At 41.7% G+C, this 23,668-nt stretch overlaps 1 protein-coding gene across 4 annotated transcripts in view; it reads right to left on the bottom strand.

Annotated features, from left to right (window-relative positions):
• Positions 1 to 23,668, bottom strand: part of LOC118272456 (adenylate cyclase type 2) — a 210,907-nt gene that overhangs the window by 19,203 nt on the left and 168,036 nt on the right. For all 4 annotated transcript variants that reach the window (XM_050693261.1, XM_050693259.1, XM_050693262.1 and 1 more), the window contains exons 6-8: positions 12,222 to 12,434; positions 1,828 to 1,955; positions 1,373 to 1,531 (exon numbers count right to left, since the gene is read on the bottom strand). In XM_050693261.1, coding sequence (XP_050549218.1) covers positions 1,373 to 1,531; positions 1,828 to 1,955; positions 12,222 to 12,434 — 500 coding nt within the window. The remainder of the gene's footprint in view (positions 1 to 1,372; positions 1,532 to 1,827; positions 1,956 to 12,221; positions 12,435 to 23,668) is intronic.

The raw sequence follows: 23,668 nt of genomic DNA, 5'->3' as shown, positions 1-23,668 counted from the left end.
TATTATGATTACGTACTAGTATTTTTTTGTGATAAAACCACTCCGTGATAAATCCAAGAATAGTGACACGAAGAATACTGCTATAAACATCATCGATATCACGTTTTTTTTCATTCTCTTATAACTTTTACTACAAGAACTAAGTTCACCGAGTATTTATGTATCTAGGATCTACGCAGGTCGCTCAAAAGTACTAAGTTACACAAGACTGGACCTATTCCAACACTGATACAGCTTAAACTTTACTACAAAGATATTATGATCACTCTTGTTTAACTTTCAGTCTAGTTTGGACTTTGTTCCAAGTTAGATTAGTGTCCTTTTTCAATGTCAGGCTAAATCAACTAAATGGCGTATTTTTCGTAAAATAGTGTGTTTCTTTGGCCCTATATTGAAAACTTTTAAGCCATTGTCCTTGTCTACTTAAGAGTATCTACATTTTTTTTTTTTTTTATTTATTATTTATACAAAATACACAATAATACAATAAATAACAAATAGCAGCCAAAAAACCACTAAGGTTTAGAACCGTGCTATGGAATCTGCCTTAAATGTTACAATATGGAGGTTATGATATGTTATTATATTTATATTATATATATATATGTACCTATATTTATATGGTATCATATTTAATGTTACAATATGTTACATTAAATATGATACCTATATTATCGATAGTAATCCCTATAATATTGTCAGTGGTAAGATTCAGGTTCAAATCCAAGCTTGGTTTAAATATTTTCGACTGTGAAAAACAGTATAAAACAATATTAAAACAAAATTCTGTACCAGAACATGCATTAACATTAAAGGAGGTTTACTCCATATTAAAATGCTCTGCTTCCTCTAACTTGATTAAAACTTTAAAAAGGGCTGAAAAACAGCGCTGAAAGCGTAATTACTGCATAGTGCTGCCATTTTATTATATAACTGTCCAGCTTTGTTTGGAGCGCGGTAAAAGCTTAAATGCATTCAGTGGCTCATAAAAAGTGGAGTGAAAGTAGTTTGTGGCATACAATTGAATTAGGAAATGGTGGTATTTTTTTATGGATGGAACGATGAAAACTTATATTAAAGGTAACTTTGTTTGAAACGATTGACACCCTGAATAATATTAGTGAATTGATTTATTTGCTTGTATGCTGTGAAGGTTACATAAAAATCTGAAATGAGTTACGTAACCTAATTTTTTTTTATATTTTGCCACGGTAGCTTAATTGGGCGAAGCCCCCACATATAATGTCGCGGGATTCGACACCTAACTCATTTTATTAGCTTTTTTCAAAACAGTTTGCGATTGTTTCACAATACTTCTACTTACTACTTACTGATTTAAATTAATTCTAACTTATGTTCCAGATTCACTTACCCAGCAATACCGCCAGACTCCATGTGATTGGCCAGCGTGACGTCATCGCTCCAGACATCAAACTGCCACTTGCGCAGCCCGAGCACGCCGCACAACACGTTACCAGTGTGTATGCCTATGCGCATGTCCACGTTGAAGCCCGTTGCTTCTCTTACAAACCTGGAGAAATGTAGAATAATTTCAAGTATTAATTTGGTGAGTCTGCGGGGGAATACACAACTTGATTCCCCCAAGTCCTTTCCATCATCGAACCATAAGGCAATCGGCGAAGCGCCACCGCTTCATGGTAGATATCCCACCCACTTGCACGTAATACTTCGCTTCAAGCTTCCTTGTGTGAACTCCTAGGGAGTAGAATTCTTTGCTAAAGGGTATAACCTGGGCGTCTTTAAGGCCTGATTGAATAGGTTGCTTATGGGCAGACGTGCTCCATCGTAGGCCGCATCAAATCTTACCGTATAGCATCAATCATCTGCAAGCCCATATTGACGCAGTTGTACGCGTGGTTGGGCCTGGAGACCGGCAGGCCAGACACGCAGTAGTAGCAGTCACCCAGGATCTTGATACGCATGCACTGGTTCTCCTGTAACAAATTAATACATTATAAAAAAAAATATTGTTTCCTTCGTGTAAGAAATGCGCCGATTAGGTTATAAATCTACCTATTACATTGAAATACTTGTAGGTGTATGTATTGGAAAACGAGCTTGTCCACCGGTATATGAGATACAATAGAAAAAAATACGTTATGTCTCGCGTTAATCTAGATTCCCTGTATATCTTGGTAAAAAAAACGAAATTTTGTGTAACAAAATGAGACTCCAAAGTAGAAAGTGCACGCGTACACACTGCTAAGTACCTGGCGATACAACCCAAAGAAAAAATGAAAAGAAATTTAAGAGAAAATTCCCCGTTATTTAATTTCCCAATTTGTCATCACAAGATGCTTAAACTCAGAAACTCGTGTTGATTGTTATAACCACTAAACCGTGTAGTTCAAGTCAAAGAAAGTTAGTTAATTTCCGACTGAAAACTGATATTTCACATACCTATGTAAAGGCTGCACTGTAACATAACGGCAACAATCGATAAGGGCCTTGGCAGCACTCCATCAATCACTAAACCACTTCAACTTACTTTAAAACTATCCATCGATTATGTTCAGTCAAGGTTTCTCAACGCTTGTGACGGAGCGATAACTTAAGTGGGTGGGTAGTTGAGCATTTTGCGGAAATTAAAATACTATCTACTATTTTCTATATAGATACGAATTTTATTTTCAAATGTAACTTTTCATTTGTGCGCAATATTTTGGTACAAAAGAAAACAAGCATGAAATAAACTTACGTTGTATTTCACCCTACTCACACGGGCACAATCACCGGAGCAATATGAATAAGAACTTACTTAAATTAAAATAACTATAACGGGTAACGCAAAGGTCCCTCAAAAAAAGTTGCATTCAAACGATTGCACACCGAATGCCAACTGGATAGAAATTGATATATCATAGTCATTTCTTAAGCAGGTCATATCACACGTGTGTGATGACGTAGATAAAAAGATTGAGAACCACTGCATCACGTCATCAATCTCTTAACGCGAGGACACAGATTGCAATGAAGATAATACTCTTTTCAAGTAAGTGGAAAATGTTATGACATACAGATTATATTGCATTACTACATACCTATAGAGGTTGAAGTCATAGTACTGAAGTTAGTCTAAAGAGTACTCGACACTGGCAGTATAGTCGACAACACTGTATTGGAGACTCGGTTGCCGTACAAGAAGAAAAAAAGCCTAAAGAATAAAGAGTACAGACAAAGTACAGAAGTAAGTCTAAAGATATTTAAATTATTTAAAGAAATATTGGTTAAATTGGCAGTTTGTTGTAAAAGGCTGTCGGCGCATCACTTTGAAGATCGTCTATAGAAAAGTACCCCTAATGTTGAAAAATGAAAAATTATGTAGAAAATCTTCAGGAAACCTTCCTTGTTTTGAGTTTTAATATAGATTAATTACAGCTTCGACCAGAAAAACAATGAGTTGGAAAATATTATGGCAATGTTTTGATGACTTGCGTTAATTGACCATTTATCTTTATAATTATGACAGACAAACATTCACATTCGTATTTTATGTAGCTAGACTATAAACGGGGAGTATTTACTACATATTAATGTTTCATAAACTGAACACTACTTCACAGTAAACTGGATCATAACTCCTTAATGGTTTGTACATGGACAAACATACAAATTGATGTTTCCTACCATAGCAGTGGATTTGTATGTGTGTTTGTTTATTGTGTGCATAATGATACTCTTACTGAATAAAAAACACAACTCTAATTTTTAAACGATCGAAATAAAAAAAAAACATAAAATAATTTTGTAGAATATAGCTAATTAATAACAAATAAAAATTTCGCGTTTCAATTAAACACGTTTTCACGTAACGTTTTCATAAAATAAATAAAATAACTTACGTTTTCATTTGTAATTTAGAGATCACTCTCAAAATTAGAATTCTTAATTCTGAAATACTACTTTTTTAATTTTGTGAAACTACTATGCTGTCATGCTGAATTTGCTTCTCAATTATCAAATTCAGTTACAAGACATCAAATTCTTCCCAATGATTGAGAACCTCCGTCTTTTATTTGAACTTGGTTAAAAATTGTATTCAATTGACTCATTCTATGAAAATGACTTTATTTTAACAGACATAGCCACGTTAACATCACTAGTGTAACAAATTCACACATAAATGACTGATTACGTATGCAAACTGCTTGTTTTACTACATAGTTGTAGCACAAACATAGATGTAAATTCCCAAGTAAAGTGCAGACTACCGAATATGACATATATGTCGCCTCGGAAAATATGACGTATAATGTAAACTTATACCTTTTATGTCATAAAGGGATAGGCAGAGAAATACACAAACATTAACAGCCCAAAATGAGAGCCCACTTCTGGACTATGGGCATCCACGAGATGAGAGGATTTTTTATGGTATAATCCGGTAAACGAGCACACGGATCGCCTGATGGTAAGTAATCACCGCCGCCCATGGTCACCCGAAACACCAAAAGCGTTACAAGTGCGTTGCCGGCTTTTAGGTATTTAGTTATTTTAGGGTTGTTAGGGAATCGGGAATTAGAAAGATTAGGAAGGGGGTAATTGGGCCTCCGGTAACTTCACTGACACAACGAAACACAACACGACCGTTGTTTTCTGTGAGGCCGTGGTATCACTCCAATCGAGCCGGCCCATTCGTGACACGCTTCGCAGACACGTTGGAGATTGCATAGATCTATCAGAAACCACTACTTATCAGACGCAGACATACGCAAAAAATATACAATGAAATGTAATTTTTAATTAAAGATCCAAATAACATTATTCCAAAGTAAATGAACTGAATTGTGGTATTATTATAATTAAAACCACAGCGCAGTTAAGTGCGGTACATATGTTTTAGTTAACCTGTCTGTTTGACTAACAGTTTTAACGCTTATGTCTACTTTTCAAAGTTTAAGTTTGCTTGTTAAGAGTAGTTAGCGGTTTAAACCTTTGTTTGTTTTAAGATGAGAACTTGCTTCGTGGATACTTAGCGAAGTAAATCTGAGCAGCATTTTGTGTAAGAAAATTATAACATTATAATGGTATTGTTGGTTTAGGGAGCTTTTCTACCAGAGATGTGCTATGCTACGTTACTGTGGATGCGTTTGGCTTTCATCTATCATATCATTAGTACATATAGCTTAGCACTGGTGGAAATGAACTCACAGCGAAAGCCTATCAGTTAGCCTATAAGTTTGGGGGAGGGGGATCTTCCAATGACTTTTTCTGTCTAGGGTGAGACGTGAGGGGGTGTCAGACTCTTACCGACTAAAAACCAACCCGTTATAAAATAATAAAAAGTACTTCTTAGCAAATAAACAAAAAATTGGCAATTCACAACCACTCAGTTGAAAGTAAACATTTTTATTAAAACTTAAAGCTACTTGGAACTACCTACGTATAAACCTAGACTCATAAAAACAAAATAATCTGTAATACCTTTTGCAAACATGTTTTCACCCTACCTCGTTCATCAAACAAAATGAAAATAGTTTTCGCAAACAATCTTTGCTATACGAATAAAATAGGGATATTTTAGAGCTACGGAGCTCTAAAATGTTCAGTTACGGAACTGAAGCCGAAAACATCGAATTCCGATAAAATGTAATTTGTAACTGGTACTTATTAAGATAATAAAAGTAAAAAAGTGTGTTATAGAGTATGTCTGTGATATATGTAGGTATAAAAGTTTAAGGTATGAGTTCATAACTGGTTCGTTTTCATTTTATTCATCAGCAACAGTCCGGATCACCTGATGGTAAGCAATCGTCACTGGGCGGCGATGCGTCCATGGATATGGACGGAGACTTTACAAGTGCGTTGCCGGCCTTTAGGGGATTAGAAGTTTAAGGGTTGTTGGAGAATCGGGGGTTAGAAAGATTGGAAAAGGGGATTAATTGGACCACCCGTAATCTCACTCACACAACGCAAGCGTTTTTCACATCGGTTTTCTGTGGGGCTCTTCTCTCACACTTTTGATTGCATATCAAATATGCAATTACACTCTGACAATTCCTACTACTCGTATCTAGATACCGAAATGACATATTTAGTGCTACCGTGCTACGAATTTTACAGTAATATTGTGTTTTTACGAGTAGTCGAGTACAATAACCCCAGTCTGTTGGAAAAATATTTAATGTATTTTCATTGCAGAGATTTTTAGTACTTAGTTTTATATTAATAAGGTTTAAATTTTAATTACTTGTTGAAACAATGTCTTTGTTTGGTTTTCTATAATCATAATAATAAAAATATGTAGGAGCAAAATGATTTATTACGCTTTTTAGTTATGTTGTCTCTTGAAATAACAAATCTTTAATTTAGTAACAACGGGTGGATTAAAAGATAATTTTATTTTTAGTTTTATTGTGCCCATAAAATGTACATCAACTTTACACATTTATTGTCAAATGTAATAGGGGTGCGCCTATTGCCATGTACTGAGCACAATTCCAGACTCTGTGCTCCTACTATGAATTTTAGGAAAACCGAAAAATGCCCGGTAACATTTACCCAATTCGGGAATTGATGCCGAGACCCGTCACCCTTATGACCGCTCGACCAACAAGACAGTCGTATAAAGCAACAGTCAATAGACACAACAAATAACCTAGCAACAGCCTTCTCAAGTAAAAAACAATTGTATACGAAATACAATATCTTCAATAGGTACTAACAAACAAGGCATTGAGTAAAAAATCCATCCAATCAGGTGTCGGGTTTATTCCAATCCCACGCTCAAATACATCTGGATTTGCTTCCACAGGTTGGGCAACAGCTGATAAACTTATACAATGTATAGTATAGTTATATATCTTTTTACTTCGAATCACAGATTTCACTAGGTAGATGAAAGGTGTTGTGTTTGAAGATAACAATAGTGAAGAAATTTTATACCCCGGATCAGTTAATTTAATTTGAGAACATAAAGAAGTTAGTGTTAAATAAACATTGACACAACTCTGCATGAAGTGGTTCCCAAATACGCATGAAGCGTCGCTTCGACAGAAACAGTGAAAGAGAATTACCTAAATATTTTTTTCAATTCGATTATTAAGTGCATATGCGCAATAGACATTTTTATACCTACTCCCATACAACGCAAAAACATTGAAGCAATATTATCATCGAATTAGAAGTTGCTTAATAAACTGATTGACATGGCTGATATAAAAATGCACATACTCGTATTTAATGCAATCTTGTGCAATAGATATACTGTTTTTATTCCTACAAAGGTAGGACAATGGGACATAATCCTCACTGTTCATTATCTAATCTTGGTTTATCAGCTCAGTGCATTAGTTGTGTAAAAGCCTTCTCATTCGGACGTTGACTATCAACGACAAGGTTAATAAAAATCGATAATTTCAAATGGTAGCGTAATGTCGCTTAGAATTGTGAAGTGAGAATGAACTTAGTGAAATTCGAACCCAACATCTACAGACAAAACGTTCGCGTCTACATTTTATACTAATTATAAAGTATCCGGAAATATTTACTGGTTCACTCATAAGAAGGAAAAAATCATTTATGCTACATGGTTAATAAACAAGTGACATATATAGGTATAGTCTACACAAATATATGTAACGGTAATGAGATTTGATAAAAAGAAATCTCCCGAGTTTGCGGTGAAATTCTTGCGCCAGGCCTTGCGCTGGTATTCTACTGGCCCTTTAGGTGACTCATATTCTGTACAATCTAAGCTTTTTTTGAGGGGGGAAATTAATCATCCAAGGACATTTCTCGCCTGCATTAATAAATCAAAATTAAAATGACTTAAGTGCAGGCCTTTGTTCAATAGTGAACGTCTTTCGGCTGATGATGATGATGATAATGATGATGAAGTTCAGCTTGTAACATCGTTCAGCTACAGAATATTTTCAACATAGTAATTAAATTACTCTCGAAAGTCTAATCTGAACCAATACTGACATTATCAACACAAATAAAAACTCCCATCCACACCACACACACTTCAACGCATTGCATCGACTACAAAATGAAACCCTGTTCAAACATTTGTGAACAAAACAAGAAACAGTGCTGTAGTGTCTGCAAGCTGCCAGTATTCGACAGCGATTGTTTTCTAAGCGCACCCGACACTCTATAGCGATAAATTGAATTCAGTGTCTGGCGGCGCATCGGAAGATAGGATAGGGAACTTAGAAAATCAAATGTAATACTGTCTTATTATATTGTATGAGAATACGGATAAATACTGGGTTCATTTATTGAGAAATAGAAGGTATAATCTTGTGCTCTTATTGTCATTTTGACTCAAATCATCGTTAGTCATAGTCTCAAGTTCGACCTGAGATCGAATTCGACAGCTCATTGGTTACCATGCTGAACTAATTAGCGTGACCCATAAATATGCGTAATACCAGAGGAACTACAAGTGCATTACGGGCTTATGGGGGATTGGGTCTCTGCTACAGGTCTCCGCTAATCACACTCACACAATGAAACCTAGTAAGCTATTTGTAAAAGTCTAGCTAATGAGAACAATAAGAAGTATCAACAGAGGGCACCTATGACAAATAATATACATTACACTAGCAGCACGTAAAAAAGAAAAGAATTAGTGTAGACAAGGGGACGTGCGAAGAACGCCTTGGACAATAAAAAGCTACTTCTAGTGCTCATAATATAATAAAGTGACTATTATTTTATTATGAACAATATGAACAGCTGAACTTGAGCTTCTGTTTCTACGGTCTATTCGCAGTATCTTTTATCACCATATATTACAAATGATTTCCACTTCAGTGAACTGTTATGAGATTGTTTTAAAATGTCCTTTCACTTAAGATTTATGGGATACTTTATGATGAATTGACTGGTAGTCACTTGGAAATATATCTCAAAATATCTATAAGCAATATCTTTCAAGCAAAAAAATTTGTCAAGGGTTCGGCACGAATAGGCCGGCTCGACCGGAGTGATACCATGGCCTTACAGAAAACCGACGTGAAGCCACGCTTGCGTTGTGTTTCGTTGTATGAGTGAGATTACCGGCGCGGCGGTCCAATTACCCCCTTCCTAATCCCCGATTTCCCAACAACCCTCAAATTCCTAACCCCCAAAAGGTCGGCAACGCACTTGTTACGCCTTTGGTGGTTCGGGTGTCCATGGGCGGCGGCGATTGCTTACCATCAAGTAATCCGTCTGCTGGTTTATCAGCTTATACCAGATAGAAATTATGTCCATGATCATTAGCAGCCCGTGACAGTCCCTTGACTGTGGTCCTTCTCTACAGATAATGTTTTGCCATAAACTACACACTCGGTTAGCGGGTAGGGAACGCAGTTAAATAAAAGGTACGGATTTATCCGAGACCGTAGCAGCTTAGTCTTTGAGTCATCTCAACAAATATTTACAATCGGTCTCGCTTATTCCGTCAAAGTGTGAATGCTATAATAACACCCATAACACACATAAGAAAATAACACTAGTACACTTTTGTATTACAGAGAAAGAACATAAAAAGAAAAGATGTGCCTATATCCGAAGCATGAACAATTTAATCAGATGACATAGGAATCACGCCTGTATTCTCCTTTGAACGAAAGTACGTACCCAAGGGAGTTATGACTATTGCCGTTCAGAAAAGATATCACAAAAAGTACTACACACACATTTGATACAGGATGCTAAATAAAATGGAATAGATAGTGTGTCACAGTGAAAAAATTAAAAAAAAACTAATACACATCTAATAAAGCATGTGAAAATTATCTAAGTCTAAAATTAAAATGTAACATAAAGATTTTGCCTATTTCAGACAAATAAAACTTTAGAACCTACAATGCGATTTATTGGTTTGTCACATCAAGAATTTGGTTTAATTGTTTTTATTTTTCTCAATTTCTTTGTTATTTACTTACTTGTTTACTTTTTAGCCAGTAAACTAACATACGGTTGGTAACAAAAAATAAGAATACATTTTTTACGAAAGTTATTATAACTTTCGTTAGACATACTATTTTATTTAAAAGTCTTATTCACGTACATTAATGGAGAAATCAATTGGGTGCACGACGTCGCCACGTCTGCGCACGCTGCTCATGATGAAAAGTCCCTTTGTGACTCGAAACTAGTAGAGCAGCTTCTTTCTTAATGTTCGTGAGTAAACCGTGATTTTTTAATTAATATGAATGAGCTGCGGACTTCCTAGCGGGCTTACCGGGGCTCTGGCTAGAAAAGCAGGAGTAGGAACGGGGCGGTTTTTAGTCAGTAAGAGTCTGACACTCCTCTATCCTCGCCAAGGCGAGAGAAGTCATTACATGATTTTCACAACCTAAAAAACCCATATTTTAACTCTAACACCCTCTATCTGTACAACACATTACGCAAGTACACAAAGAAAGCGAATCAAGGAGTGTGCGCATAAAATATACATTGTTACCGTCCACGTGGCCGGGAAATTCAATTTTCTACACCGTTAGTAATGCCCTCGAATTGTGACGGCCTTTCCGAATAGAATAGAATAAACATATTTGTATCTGAGGTAATTTTATTTTATTTTAAGGTGGTTCAAGAATGTTCAAGAGATTTTAGTTAGTGTATTTTGAATAAATTAGGAGTGTTTTGAATAAATCTGGGGTGTGAAAATTTATCGATAATAATATTATAAGGTTTTGTTTTGTATAGGTCAACTATCCACCCGGGGAGGTCCTTATGAGCGTATACTGCTGTGAGCCACGGCGGCAGATATGTGAATATGTGAATCCGGATCCCTTCAGCCATTTTGACGTAATCACACAAAACATATTTTTATTGTTATTCAGTTAAAAATTAACTACAATATTTTTTTCTCTCTGGCAAGCTTTGCCTTATTTAAAATAAACTTGAATGATGATTATTTTAGTGTCATTTAACCCAAAGGCTGAGGTTTTCTCAAGCTAACTCAGTAAAAACGATGTCAAAATAAAAAACTCGACACACATCCACACAACAATTGCAACTTAACTGCACCAAAATTACAGTGTAAAATGTTACCAAACCTAATTACCAAAGTTTGGATTAAACAACTAACTAGTCAGGAACTAACTGAAACTAGGTTTCAAACAATATTGTCAACCGACGTTGTTTTGAATTTATGATATACAAAATTTTCAAAACCTGTTATTTTTAATATAACTTTCGTGAGACAAACTAAATTAATTATTATGTTATCGGTTTACTCGCGTAATTGTTTGACGAGGAACTCGACTAGTTTTAAATCATAATAGAGGCTCATATGCATGACCAGCATTTCTCAACACACAACGCGGCGACTGTCGTGCTGCTACTGTTTTTTGATGAAAGAACGAGGGTGGTTATCTGTACCTCATATATTGTTTTTTTATAATTATGTTAAGTGTGTTATAATATGGATAGGTACTCGCAATAAAATTTGAAGTTTGAAGCTGAAAACTTAGTTTTCTAATAAATAAAAAAAAAACTGTGTTCAGACTACCCAAGAAAAGCTCTAAGACAAAACAAAAAGTAAAAAAAAAAACAAGCTGTCTTATTAAAAAAAAAAAAATACAATGTATATTTAACTTTAACATTTTCAATACAGAATGAAAAAAAAATACAATGTAAACTTCAACAGTTTCAATACAGAATGAAAGAAACATCACCAACATAGACACGACAAGACAACTTCGTTAAAAGAAAATCGAATGCATCTTGAAAAGGTAAGAAAAGAAAATGTTGTTTAGACAGAAGCAGACAGGTAAGACAGGTCGTTACCCTTTGCAGTTCTCTTCATGAATAGTAAGTTGAACTGACAATATTGGTAACACGAAACTCTTGAGTACACTATATATTTATTTTGAAAAGAAAATAACTATCTTGGTGTTCTTTTGATTTCAGTTACATCTAGACTAATAAATAAAATTGGCGTGTCTCTTTATTATATTAAAATAACCGTAACAATAACTTTTTATGTCTGTTATATTTTTTGTCTGTCTGTTGGCCTGTTTGTTTGTTTTCGCTTGCTCCAATAAGCGAGATATTGGAACTGGTGTAACTTACGTTTCCACTAGTGCTAAGCTATGTGTACCCATGAATATTACTGGTACAATAGTGTATATCAACGTAGCATAGCACATCTTTGTTGGAAAAGCACCCTACGAACGAACGTTTTAATGTCTAATCTTACAACTCTTAGTTTGCCTTACAGCCATATTTTATGTGGTTCTTCTAATATCACTTACCTGAGCGATCTGGTCGAATCTTCCAAACAGTTCGTTGAGGGTCTTCACAAGATCTGAAGCACTGAGTCGCTCCGACAGGGGCGTGAAGTTGACGATGTCTGCGTACAATATGCTGACGTTGTTGTGTCTCTGCACGTGCATCTCGTGGAACCTCGTCTGCTTAGAGCTGTCAGCACAGGCGTCTGCCATTTTGAGCATTATTGAGCGTTTTACCTGGAACAAGGAGAGTTAAATGTTAGGAATATTGTTATCGGCGCATTTATTAGAACGTTAATTACTATTATATAGAGATATTTAGAAGTATATAGACTATCTGGTAGTAATGCCTAGAATGCTCAAAGACGAAACTAAAACCTCTGTGTTTATAAATAAATTAATTACTTTCTTACACTCCAAATGCTACAATTCAATAAAAGAGTTTATGGACGATAAATCAATAAAAAAATAACGTACACACACACACACACACACACACACACACACACGCGCACACACACACACACACATACATAATCACCTACAAAGTATAATTTTAAGATCTCAATAATTATAATTATGTAAGCATTTTAAACTAAGATAAACTATAATAATATAAAATTATATAATTACTAAGCCTGAAATTTTATATCTTTAAAATTGCTGTGCCCAAACTGGGTCCATAATTGTTACTTTTACCTTTAAGAACATCTATGTACATACATTGTGGAAAGCAAATAAATGAATATGAATATGAATATGAATATGAAACTATTAATAATACCTATTCATGGTTATCTGCAGTACAAGAATAGTTAAGTAAGTAACTTGTTAAAAAGGAGTGCTTTTTCTTTGATGGTCGTATCGGTTGAAATTACCGCAAAAGAAGGAATGGATAAGAAGCCAATAGTCAGTTGGTCGTCTGGTCTGACTTATAATTTACCTTTGTCACATATATCTGTATAGATGCTACGGTCCAAGAAAATAAATATATAATATACATTTTCACAATGCTTATAAATAAACAATATTGTTACTTACAACTATAACCTGACAAAGTAACTAGCCTCTTATTTAAAAAATGAAATTACAAGACCTACCCGACAAACATTTGAACAACACGTACTATCTAGGCTCAACACAAATTATATTTGGACCGCAAAATTCTTATTCGATTTTGTACGGAGACCGTATCTGCTCTCAGTAATTCTGGAGCCCATTCGATTATCCACTCCGGTAATCGGGTCGTCAAATTAGGTTTTTCTGGTTGAACAAATAGACAGCCGTCAAAGCCATCACTGTGTCGTCGTCTGGCGCTGTGTAATTGAATTTATTTTTTGCTGTTTTTGTAAAACTATCGGCTTTTTTCGTAGAACAGGGAGTAATCGGCTCGAATAAACCAACCATTCAGAGCGCCAGACGCACTCTCGTTTCGATTACTTTAAACGTAAAGCAAACTCATACTAGGAGCACAGATCATTTAAAATCCGTATCGTACTAAGGATACATTACAGTCCACAGACAGTTCGTTACACTAGAGCTGTTACCTACAAGTGCGTTTTGAAGAGAGACGAGCTAAATTTGTCAAGTTACTGCCATCATTTGCAGATTCATGATTAATTTAATGTTATACAAAATATATTCATAGAGATTATGTAACTTATTGTGGGACTCCCAATTCACTGATTATATTTACATAGCGCCTGTCGAATATATTATAGCAATAAATCGTTTCTCCTCTCAACAGATTATTAAAATTTACCAGGCATTGCCACAAACCTACTGTTTTACTAACTTAAATTGTAACAAGCTTATGATTGTAGCATAATAAGAAAAATTGAGAAAAAATTGTCATTAACAAAAATAAAATGATCAGTTTAACAACATAGTAACTAACTACTACATAATCATACTGTTCAGATAATATTAATCTACAATGTAACATCTTCCTAGAACACAGTACCTACATATAAACACAAATATTGTACTAAAGTCAACTCATGCGCAGTGTCACAATATTATGACTCCTCGGGTCATGACACGAATGACATTAGCCGTCTGTCATGTCACACAGGTCGGGGATTTTGCAATGACGAACGTAAAATAATACGAATTAAAGGAAAAATGTCATTGAACATATTGCAAGACTTAGAGGAAGATTTAGGGGAAAAAATTGTTCGGTTAAAAACCTTTGGAATGCTTTGAAATCTTTATTTAACCCTGAATTGTGTAAGCCTAAGTTTTCTGTAGGTAATATTAACTTACAATTAAATATTATCATATTGAACAAGTGGTTGCAAGTTCAACTGTTGAGTCTCAGGTCTGAGTCGTTGGAAAAATATGTAATATACTATAGTATGAGGTAAAGATTTGTTCCTTTTCCTAATTTTGATTTGTAAGAACTCTAGGAACTGCAGATATCCGGTTTACCGGGGTTCCGGCTCGAAGGACAGAAGTAGGAACGAGGTAGTTTTTATTCAGTAAGAGTCTGACACTCCCTGTCGCCTCGTTCAAGACGGGAAAAGTCATTGAATGATTTTCCACTCTTAAAAAAGTAACTACAGATATCTCGACTCCTTTTTTGTTACATGGGGCTAGCAACACGATTGGCGATAAGTGAGTGTTGCATTAAATGAGTACCTACACAGTGGGATACTATGCTCAATGTAGTGCACACTATGATTTAAGAGAATAAAAGGAAAAATATCACGGTAACGGTGATGTTATACAAGAGTCTTTCGAAATAAAAATCTGTTATTTTTACATCTGATTCATAAAATTGGTATCTGAGATTTCAAGGTCAGCAGACAGACTTTACCTAAATGAAGACTTTTTTTGGTAATAAAATTGGAGTGTCTGTCTGTAATATTGAAATAACCGCTTTTTATTCCATTTATGAATGAATATACGAATGTACGATACATACGAGTACAACAAAATGATGTTTTTTACATTTTTTGTCGGTCTGTCTGTTGATTCTGACTAATCTCTGAAATGGCTGGACTGATTTTGACGGAACTTTAGTTGGCAGGTAATTCAGATAGCCGGCTTACTAAGAAGTAAATTATTTTAGAAAATGACATCACAAATTCCGTAGTCTATACGAGCGAAACCGTGGGCATCGACTAGTCATAAAATAAACAAGGAAAGTATATTTTATTGTGAAACACCGTATAAGGAAAATATTTTTCTAAATGAACGGAAACTGCGTTGAAGGAAAAGTATGACGTAAGTGCAATTAATTTGAATTAAATTGTTTCCTTATTTCCAAAGCGATAGATGTCATTTGGAAAAACAATAAGCGTATCGTATCTGTCATCAGAAGTTATCCTTCAAAATAATTTTACTTAGCTAGCTTTCCAACTAACAATTTTTGGTATACCTAATTCTCCTTAAGAAAATCGATACAAGAATAGCCTATATATCACTGATAGCATGTTCCAAATCATTCCAGTACCTAGTTTCAGATTATACCTATTTAATGCAAACAAATAAATAATATTAAATACATATATACATAGCCCCACGCCTGTCTTCCATGGGGCTAGGCAGAACGCCAATTGCTACGATTCTTACACACCTCTTTCGCTTTATCAACAGTCATCAGATTTTTCATGCATGCTCGTCGGTTAAAGATAAATAATATTAGTATACGCTTTGCCTATTTACTATCGATATATGTAAACGTTAGAATATCTAAACGTTTCTTCGATATACAACCATAATTGTCACATAAGTACCATCAAGGAAAAACCAACAAAAAAATCTGATTCACGCAATAACTTCTAACATTTTCGTTGTTTTTTACGGAAATACATGAATAAGCTGTAAAGAGGGAATTACTAGGGGTACGTAATACTTACATACGTACTCATTAGATGTTCTGACGTAGTTGTGACGTCACAGCACAGCATGAATGAGGGCAATCAAGTGTTTTGAGGAAAGTTTTTTTGATTTAGAATAAGTAATGTATGGGGGAAAATGTATAGAAAATATTCTGTAATAATATTATTAAAGTGTTATTTGTACTAAAAGTAGAGCTTGTTTGCTTGTTTATATTTTTGAAACAGCTGACGCCAGCGGGTTTGCTTGCGTGAATTACGAGCTTTGTGACTAATAAAAGTAGCCTATGTTACTCCTCAGCACATCAGCTACCTGCCAATAAAAGTCCAGTCAAAATTGGCACTGCCGTTTCAAAGATTAACTACAACAAACAGATAGACAGACAATAATTTGTAAAAACTATTATTTTGGTATATGTATCGTATTCATATGCTTGTAGTAAAAGCGGTTATTTTAATATTACAAACAGACACTTCAATATTATTTGTAAGTCTAGAAGTCTAGACTAGAAGAGTTAATCTGTACTGTCTGGTTATTGGATTAGAGGTAAGTTATACTAAAATATATTTCTATATAGTATATCTTCTATTCTATTGTGTCATTCTTAACTTCTATAAATAGATCATTCAGAGACAGACATCACGTTAAGCCTAAAGTAAAGAAGTCAGTTCACTATCTGTGGTACCTAATAATGATGTTTTTATATGGGGGGAAAATCATTCAATGACTTCTCCCGTGAGGTGAGAGAGAGTGTCAGGCTCTTACTGATTAGCGACTCCCATTCCTACTCCTGCTCTTCAAGTCGAATCCCCGGTAATCTGTTCGTTAATCGGTCATCAGCCTTACTGGACCCCATCTATGGTGGTCTGACAGCCTCTTTCAGGCGCGCACGGAACTCGACCCGCCGTACTCTCTAGATGGCAATGTTGCACTTTCCATTTTCCTACCTCAAAGCATATATCTTTCTTTAACACCAAAACAGGACATAAGTATAACACCTCAATATAATATATTTGTTTGTCAAACTAGTAACGGAACTGTGATGACGTCACAAGTGTAGGTCACCATGAAACGTACCACTTTCACATCCTCATAGCTTGAGTGATAATTGGAATAATATTTCCGAATTTAGACCGAAGGACATAATAATTATAAGGCATGTTTTCACTCGTTTCAAAGTGAGTCATTGGAATTACTTTTTTTTGTGGCGTAATGCAATTTCTTGTGCGTGTGTAATTTTTTAATACGTTGTTTGTTGCATTCCGCGTTGATCAAGAGACTGTAATTACGCTTTGGAAAAACGTTTGGGTTTATATGGGTTTTTTTATTATTGGGTTTTCGGCTTGTAATTCCCAGAATAGGAATGAAATCTGTATTATTATGGAATAAGCCGGTAAACGAGCAGACGGCTCATCTGATGGTAAGCAATCGCCACCGCCCATGGACACTTGAAACACTACAAGTGCGTTACCGACCTTTTGGGGTTAGGAATTTTAATGGTTGTTGGGGAATAGGGGTTATTAAGATTGAGAAGGTGAGTAATTGGGCCTCTGGTAACCTCCCTCACACAATGAAACACAACGCAAGCGTTGTTTTTACGTCAGTTTTCTGTGAGGCTGTAGTATCACTCCGGTCGAACCGGCATGGTTCTTCCACACTTAAATTCAGTTATAAACGGACTAATGACAAAATGTATCCTTCCACAAACATTTGTTTATAACAAAAAGTCTTTGTTCACACACAGAAACAACTTCAATTTTTGTAACACTGACTATTGATAATTTATATATTTACTTAGCAGTCCTCTACATAATGTTAACCAGTTTTAAAACTGACCTACGTGCTTGCACCCACGTGAGACACCGGTGCGGTTAGTGCTAAAAAAGGCTCAAACTCAAATTCGGTTCGCTGACGTATTCGCTTAAACTTGAGTGCCAAGAATTAACAATGAATGAATGTCTGGTTCCTATTGTTTGCGTGTAGTGTAAAACGTCATCCAACTGTTTAAACTAAGTCATACGTTTTAGGACACAGGAACTAACACATTTAGGGTTTTTCAAGAAACGTCACTTTTTTTTTTTTTTTTTTTTTTTGAGGGGGAAAATCATCCAATGACTTTTCTCGCCTTGGGTGAGGCGAGAGGGAGTGTCAGACTCTTACTGACTAAAAACCACCCCGTTCCTTCTCCTGCTTTTCGAGCCGGAGCCCCGGTAAACCCGCTAGGTAGTCCGCAGCTCCGGGTCAGGCATCAGCCCTGCTGGGCCCCATCTGTGGTGGTCTGATGGCTCTTTGAGGCGCGCGCGGAACGCGACGCGCCGCACGCACGGGTCTGGTTCTGTTCGGGCGGTGAGCTACCCTTGCTCGCCGTCCGCAGGCCCGCACTTACGGTGGCCGGAGATCGTCTCGCGATCCCCGACGCCCGGACTGTCTCTCGCGACGGCTGGGGCGTGAGGAGGTTTGTTCTCTCACGCGCTCCGCCTCCTCCTTAGCTAGCATGACTGCTTCGCAGAAGGAGGAGACGGCATCCCAGTCCCTCTCGCTCCGCACCATGGCCTGAACCAGTGCCGGGCGCGAGAGGTCGCCGTCGCCGACCACATCCCTGAGGACTTGGCGGTGCTCAGCCCACGCAGGGCACACCGCCACCGTATGTTCTACCGTGTCCTCCGGGCGGTCCTCACAGTGATGACACCCGGGCGTTTCCTCCCGCCCAATAAGGAACAGGAACCTACCGAAACTCCCATGTCCGGTAAGCACCTGCGTCAGGCGGTAGGTGAGGACGCCGTGGCGCCTCTCTAGCCACTCCTCAAAGAGGGGACTTACCGCTGCGATGACAGCGAGCCCAGCCCTCGGTTGCGACAGTCGTTGCTGCCATTCCGCCATGAGATCGCGCCGGAGCTCGTCCCGCCACGCACTGATCTGGCGCGGCAGTGGAGTTTCGCCCCGGCGGCACGCGTCGGCGCGCAAACTGAACACATGCGCGAGCACCTTCGCCTCCAAATCCCACGGCGGTAATCCGGCAAGGAAGTTCGCCGCCTCCCCGGAGATCGTGCGATATCCACGGATCACTCGGATGGCCATGACCCTCTGAGACGTGAGCAGCGTCCGAGCTGGCCGCCGCATCAGATTCGGCGCCCACACAGGGGCGCCATAGAGGGCCATGGACCGCACGATCCCCGCGTACAACCTCCGGCAGGAGGCATTTGGCCCCCCGAGGTTTGGCAGGAGCCGCTTAAGCGCAGCCCCCGTCCGTTCCAACTTAGGAGCCAAACGTCGGAAGTGCTCCACGAAGTTCCATCGACTGTCGAGGACGAGTCCTAGATACTTCATCGTCGTCTCGACGCCGATGGTAACCCCTCCTGCCGTTATTTGGGACCCACCCGGAGGTGGCGCGTTCCCGCGGCCATGAAAACACATGGCCTCGGACTTGTGGAGCGCCACCTCGAGTCCCAATTGCCGGATCCTATCAACAACTGTCGCAACCGCTCTCGCCATTAAGTTGGCCGCCGCCTGGTGCGACCTCCCGTGCGCTAACACTAGCGTATCGTCGGCGTAACATATTACGTCGACGCCGTTCGGGAGGTCGGTGCGCAGCACCCAGTCGTAACCGATATCCCACAGGAGCGGTCCCAAAACCGAACCCTGTGGAACACCGCGCGACATCTCTCGCCGTTTCCATTCGCCCTGGTGACCGGGGTATATGACATACCTGTCTGTCAGGTAGGCCTCGATTATATGACGGAGGTAGGTAGGCACCCGATGATACCGAAGTGCCTCCAGTATACAGCTCCAGGGTAGGGAGTTGAAGGCGTTGGCAATGTCCAGAGACACCGCTACAACGACCTTACCCCTGGACACTGCAGTCCCCGTCGTGAGGTCCCTTACGCGCATGATGGCGTCCACCGTGGAGCGCCCTCTGCGGAAGCCGAACTGGCCATCCGCGAGGTCCGGCCCAGATCCGGACAAGTGCGCGACGAGGCGGTTCGAAATTATCCTTTCGAAGACTTTTCCCACCTCGTCGAGCAGCACAATGGGCCGGTATGCGGATGGAGAGTCCGCAGGGCGCCCCGGCTTCTTCACGAGGACCAGTTTTCCCGTCTTCCACTGAAGCGGGAACTGGCCCCTCTCCAAGCATGCGCTATAGAGACCTATTAATCGAGGCCCGAGAGCCTCCGAGGCCAGGACCCACGCCTTGCCATGTAGGCCATCGGGTCCTGGGGCGGTGTTCTTGGCGCCCATCCGGCGCACCGCCGCTCTCAGTTCTGCCTCGGTCACCTCCGGAACGATGTCGTCGTCGTCGTCACTGTGGCCCGCATTGGGCACCGCAGGGGGCGGAGTCATGGATGGAGGGGTGAAACCCCTCCGTAGTCGGGGAAACAAGGTGCCGACTACTTCCTCTACGACCTCTGGCCGGAGACTCTGAGTCAGTGGGGGAGCCCACGTGCGGAGCTTATCACGCACCATCCGATAGGGGCGCCCCCATGGATCTCTGTTCAGAGTCTCCAGCATCTCCCGGCGGGCTTCCTCCTTAGCCCGCCAAATCTCCGCTTTGAGGGCGGCCTTCGCCACCTTGTACCCCTCGTACAACTCCGCCTCTCTTACCTCCGCGTCTGGAGCGCGGATACGGAGCCTGCGGTGCCTCGTGTACCGGCGGCGCGCAGCTACGCACGCATTGCGCAGAGCAGCCAGCTCTTGCGACCACCAGTACACCTGGCGCTTGCGCTGACCTGGACGGACCCGGGGCATCGCCACGTCACATATTCTGGACATGGCGTCCTGGAGCCATCTTGCCTCTTCGTCGATGTCGGCAGGCCTGTCCGGTGGTATCACCCAGGCCTGCACGATTGCGGCTTCCAGGAAAAGCTCCCGGTCCAACTGTCTTAGCGCCCAACGCGGGCCACATGGGGCCTGTCTGACTGGCGGGTCCGCGGACTCGGCGGAGACGTTGAACCGGATATACCGGTGGTCAGAAAACGTCTCCACCTCCTCCATAACGCGCCAGTCAACAACACGGGGTGACAGAGCGGGGCTGGCGAACGAGATATCCACCACCGACTCACCCTGCATCCGCACACACGTGGGGACAGAACCCCGGTTCAGGACGACTAGGCCTGTCTCCAGAGCCCAGTCTTCCACCATCCTACCCCGAACGTCAGTGAACCGGGAACCCCAAGCCAAGTTTTTGGCATTGAAGTCCCCGAGGACAAGTACGGGGAGGGAACGGAACCCGACGACGACGGCGACCAACTCCCTAAGGGAGTTGTGGAACTCGACGAGAGTTCGGTTCGGAGAGAAATACACGCCCACCACAGCGATCTCTCCGAACCGTGCTGCAACACAACCCCGGCCTCTTCGAGCGCTCTCGAGAGTCGGGGTACCGGCGGCGGCCGACGAGATGATGGTCACCGAGCCGTCCAAGTCCGCCACCCAGTGATCCCTGGGCGGGACGAAATACGGCTCGGAGACTACGGCGACATTGATCGACCACTGCGCCATGCTCTGGAGCAGGAGATCCTGAGCAGCGGCGCAGTGGTTGATGTTCGCCTGGAGGAGGCGGAATGGATTCATTAATGGCAATCCATTACAACCTCCTCCCTGGCGGCATTACAGCCGGCGCTGACCGCGGCGGCGGTGGCAGTGGCGACTGCCACGGTGGCGGCGGTGGAAACGACGGGGGCGGCGGAGGGCCTGCCCTTGCCCCTGGGTTTGGTAGGCGGGGAGCAGGCCTTGCTCCCGGCCCGGTGATTGGCCGGCTTGCCAGCCGCCGCACATGCGTCGCAGTGCAGCGGGGCGGTGCACGTGCCGGCCTTGTGACCGGGCTGACCGCAGCGGAAGCAGCGGTCGCTGCGGTCAACCTCCGAGGTGCATTTAACGCTTACGTGGTGGCCCACGTGGCAGCGGTAGCACCTCAGAGGCCGGACCTCGAGCAGCTTGACCTGCGCCGAGACCCAGCCTACCAGGAGCCTTTTGCCCTCCTTAATTTTTTGGGCCGCTGTGACGGGGCAACTCACGACCACCGTTCGCAGACCCGAGTTGTCCGGACGGATGGTGCCTGCTTTGACCTGATCAGCAGGGCACCCTCCCGTCCTGGCGACAGCGGCCACCACCTCATGCTCCGTCACGGAGTCATCCAGGCCCATTATTCGCAGATCCAAGCACTTAGTGGGCCTGGACACGCGAACCTCGTCCGCACCGAGACACGCCCGAAGCCTTTCGGCTAAGGCGTCAGCGGACGGGCCGCTGGCTGCGCCGGGGACCTCCAATAAACGGGCTCCTGTAGCGGTCGCTTTAATAGCGAACCCGTTAGGGGCCCCGAACTCCGCGGGAGTCACCGCCCCCTTCAATTTGGCGAGGACGTCGCCATATGTCATGCCCCTTTTCACCGCATCGGGCTGTAATGTAATCACTACAGCCGCGGTTTTGGGGGCGAGAAGCAAGGCCGCAGCGCGCTTTTCTTTGCGCTCCTGCTGCCGCCGCTGCCGCTGCGCTTTCTTGCGGCGCTTTCTTGCTTCTTTGGCGACTCTCCTCGCCTCGCCGACGACCTGCCACTCACTACCGTCTGGACCCCTTGCTGTCGGGGTAGGCGCACCTGTGGCTAGGGCTTCAGCCTGCTGAACCGCAGCACCCTTGCTCCTTCTTTTGCGTCCTGAAGACGCGTTCGCCGCCGGTGTAGCTTGTGCCTGCACCGCTGGGGGTGCTGGGGTCCTCGTTGGAGGAGCCGCTCGTGGTCTCGCCACCTGTTGGGCACCGCAGCCAGTCTGACCAGAGGAGGTCGAGGACCTGGCCGCAACAGCCGCGTATGACCTCGAGGTCGCTAAGCTCGAGGCCGCTAGCGAGGGACGAAGAAGTCTGCCCTCCAGCACATTAAAACGCTGCTGGAAGGCAGCCATCTCTCTGCGCATTAGCCCGAGCATATCGGGCTCCGCCGAGGGTTGAGGATGGCTTCCTCGGCAAGCGGCAAGCTCCGCCTTGGTGGACCGGAGCTCGGTCTCCAGAGCCGCGTTGGAGGCGGATAAGCGCGCCAGCTCCTGCCGCATTTCGGCCAACTCCTTGTGCACTTTTCCCGCTGAGGGGACTCTGCACACATCAAAGACCGCCGCCATTATTTCAGCCTCCACCGACTTTAGCTGAGCAGCTTTAGTAGACTGGAATTTCTTCCCAGCTACCTGGCGGAGCGCTTCTTTGATGGTTTGGCGCAGCGTCCCAGTGCCGCGCTCGCCTTCCATACCGTCGGCGTCTGAGACCTCCTTTATAGAGGAGTCTGAGAGGGCGCCACTTCTCAGGGTATCCTCCGCGGCCAGACGCTTAGCCGGCTTGGACCGTGCAGTGGCTGACAGCCTCTTGGGCCTTCCCCTGCCTCTACCCCGCGCAGTCGTGGGGATTTTAGGAGGGGCCGGGGCCTCCTGCGTATTTGAGGACGAGGACAGTCCTCGAACCTCCTCCGTCCTGGGACGCTTAAAAGTCGATCTTGTCTGGCGCATTGAAATGACGCTCACGCCAGACACAGATGACGAGTCGGACTCCGAGTCCGACCCCTCCCGACTTGGGACCCGTGTGTGGGACTTGCCGGACGAGACCAGCGCCTCCCCACGGGCACCAGAGCCACTGGGGCTCTCTGCCACAACAACTGC

Source organism: Spodoptera frugiperda, chromosome 4 (assembly GCF_023101765.2).
Source record: "Spodoptera frugiperda isolate SF20-4 chromosome 4, AGI-APGP_CSIRO_Sfru_2.0, whole genome shotgun sequence".
In the NCBI taxonomy this organism is placed as follows: domain Eukaryota; kingdom Metazoa; phylum Arthropoda; class Insecta; order Lepidoptera; family Noctuidae; genus Spodoptera; species Spodoptera frugiperda.
The sequence above is the reverse complement of the archived record's forward strand: the minus strand, read 5'-3'. Positions and strand labels throughout refer to the sequence as shown.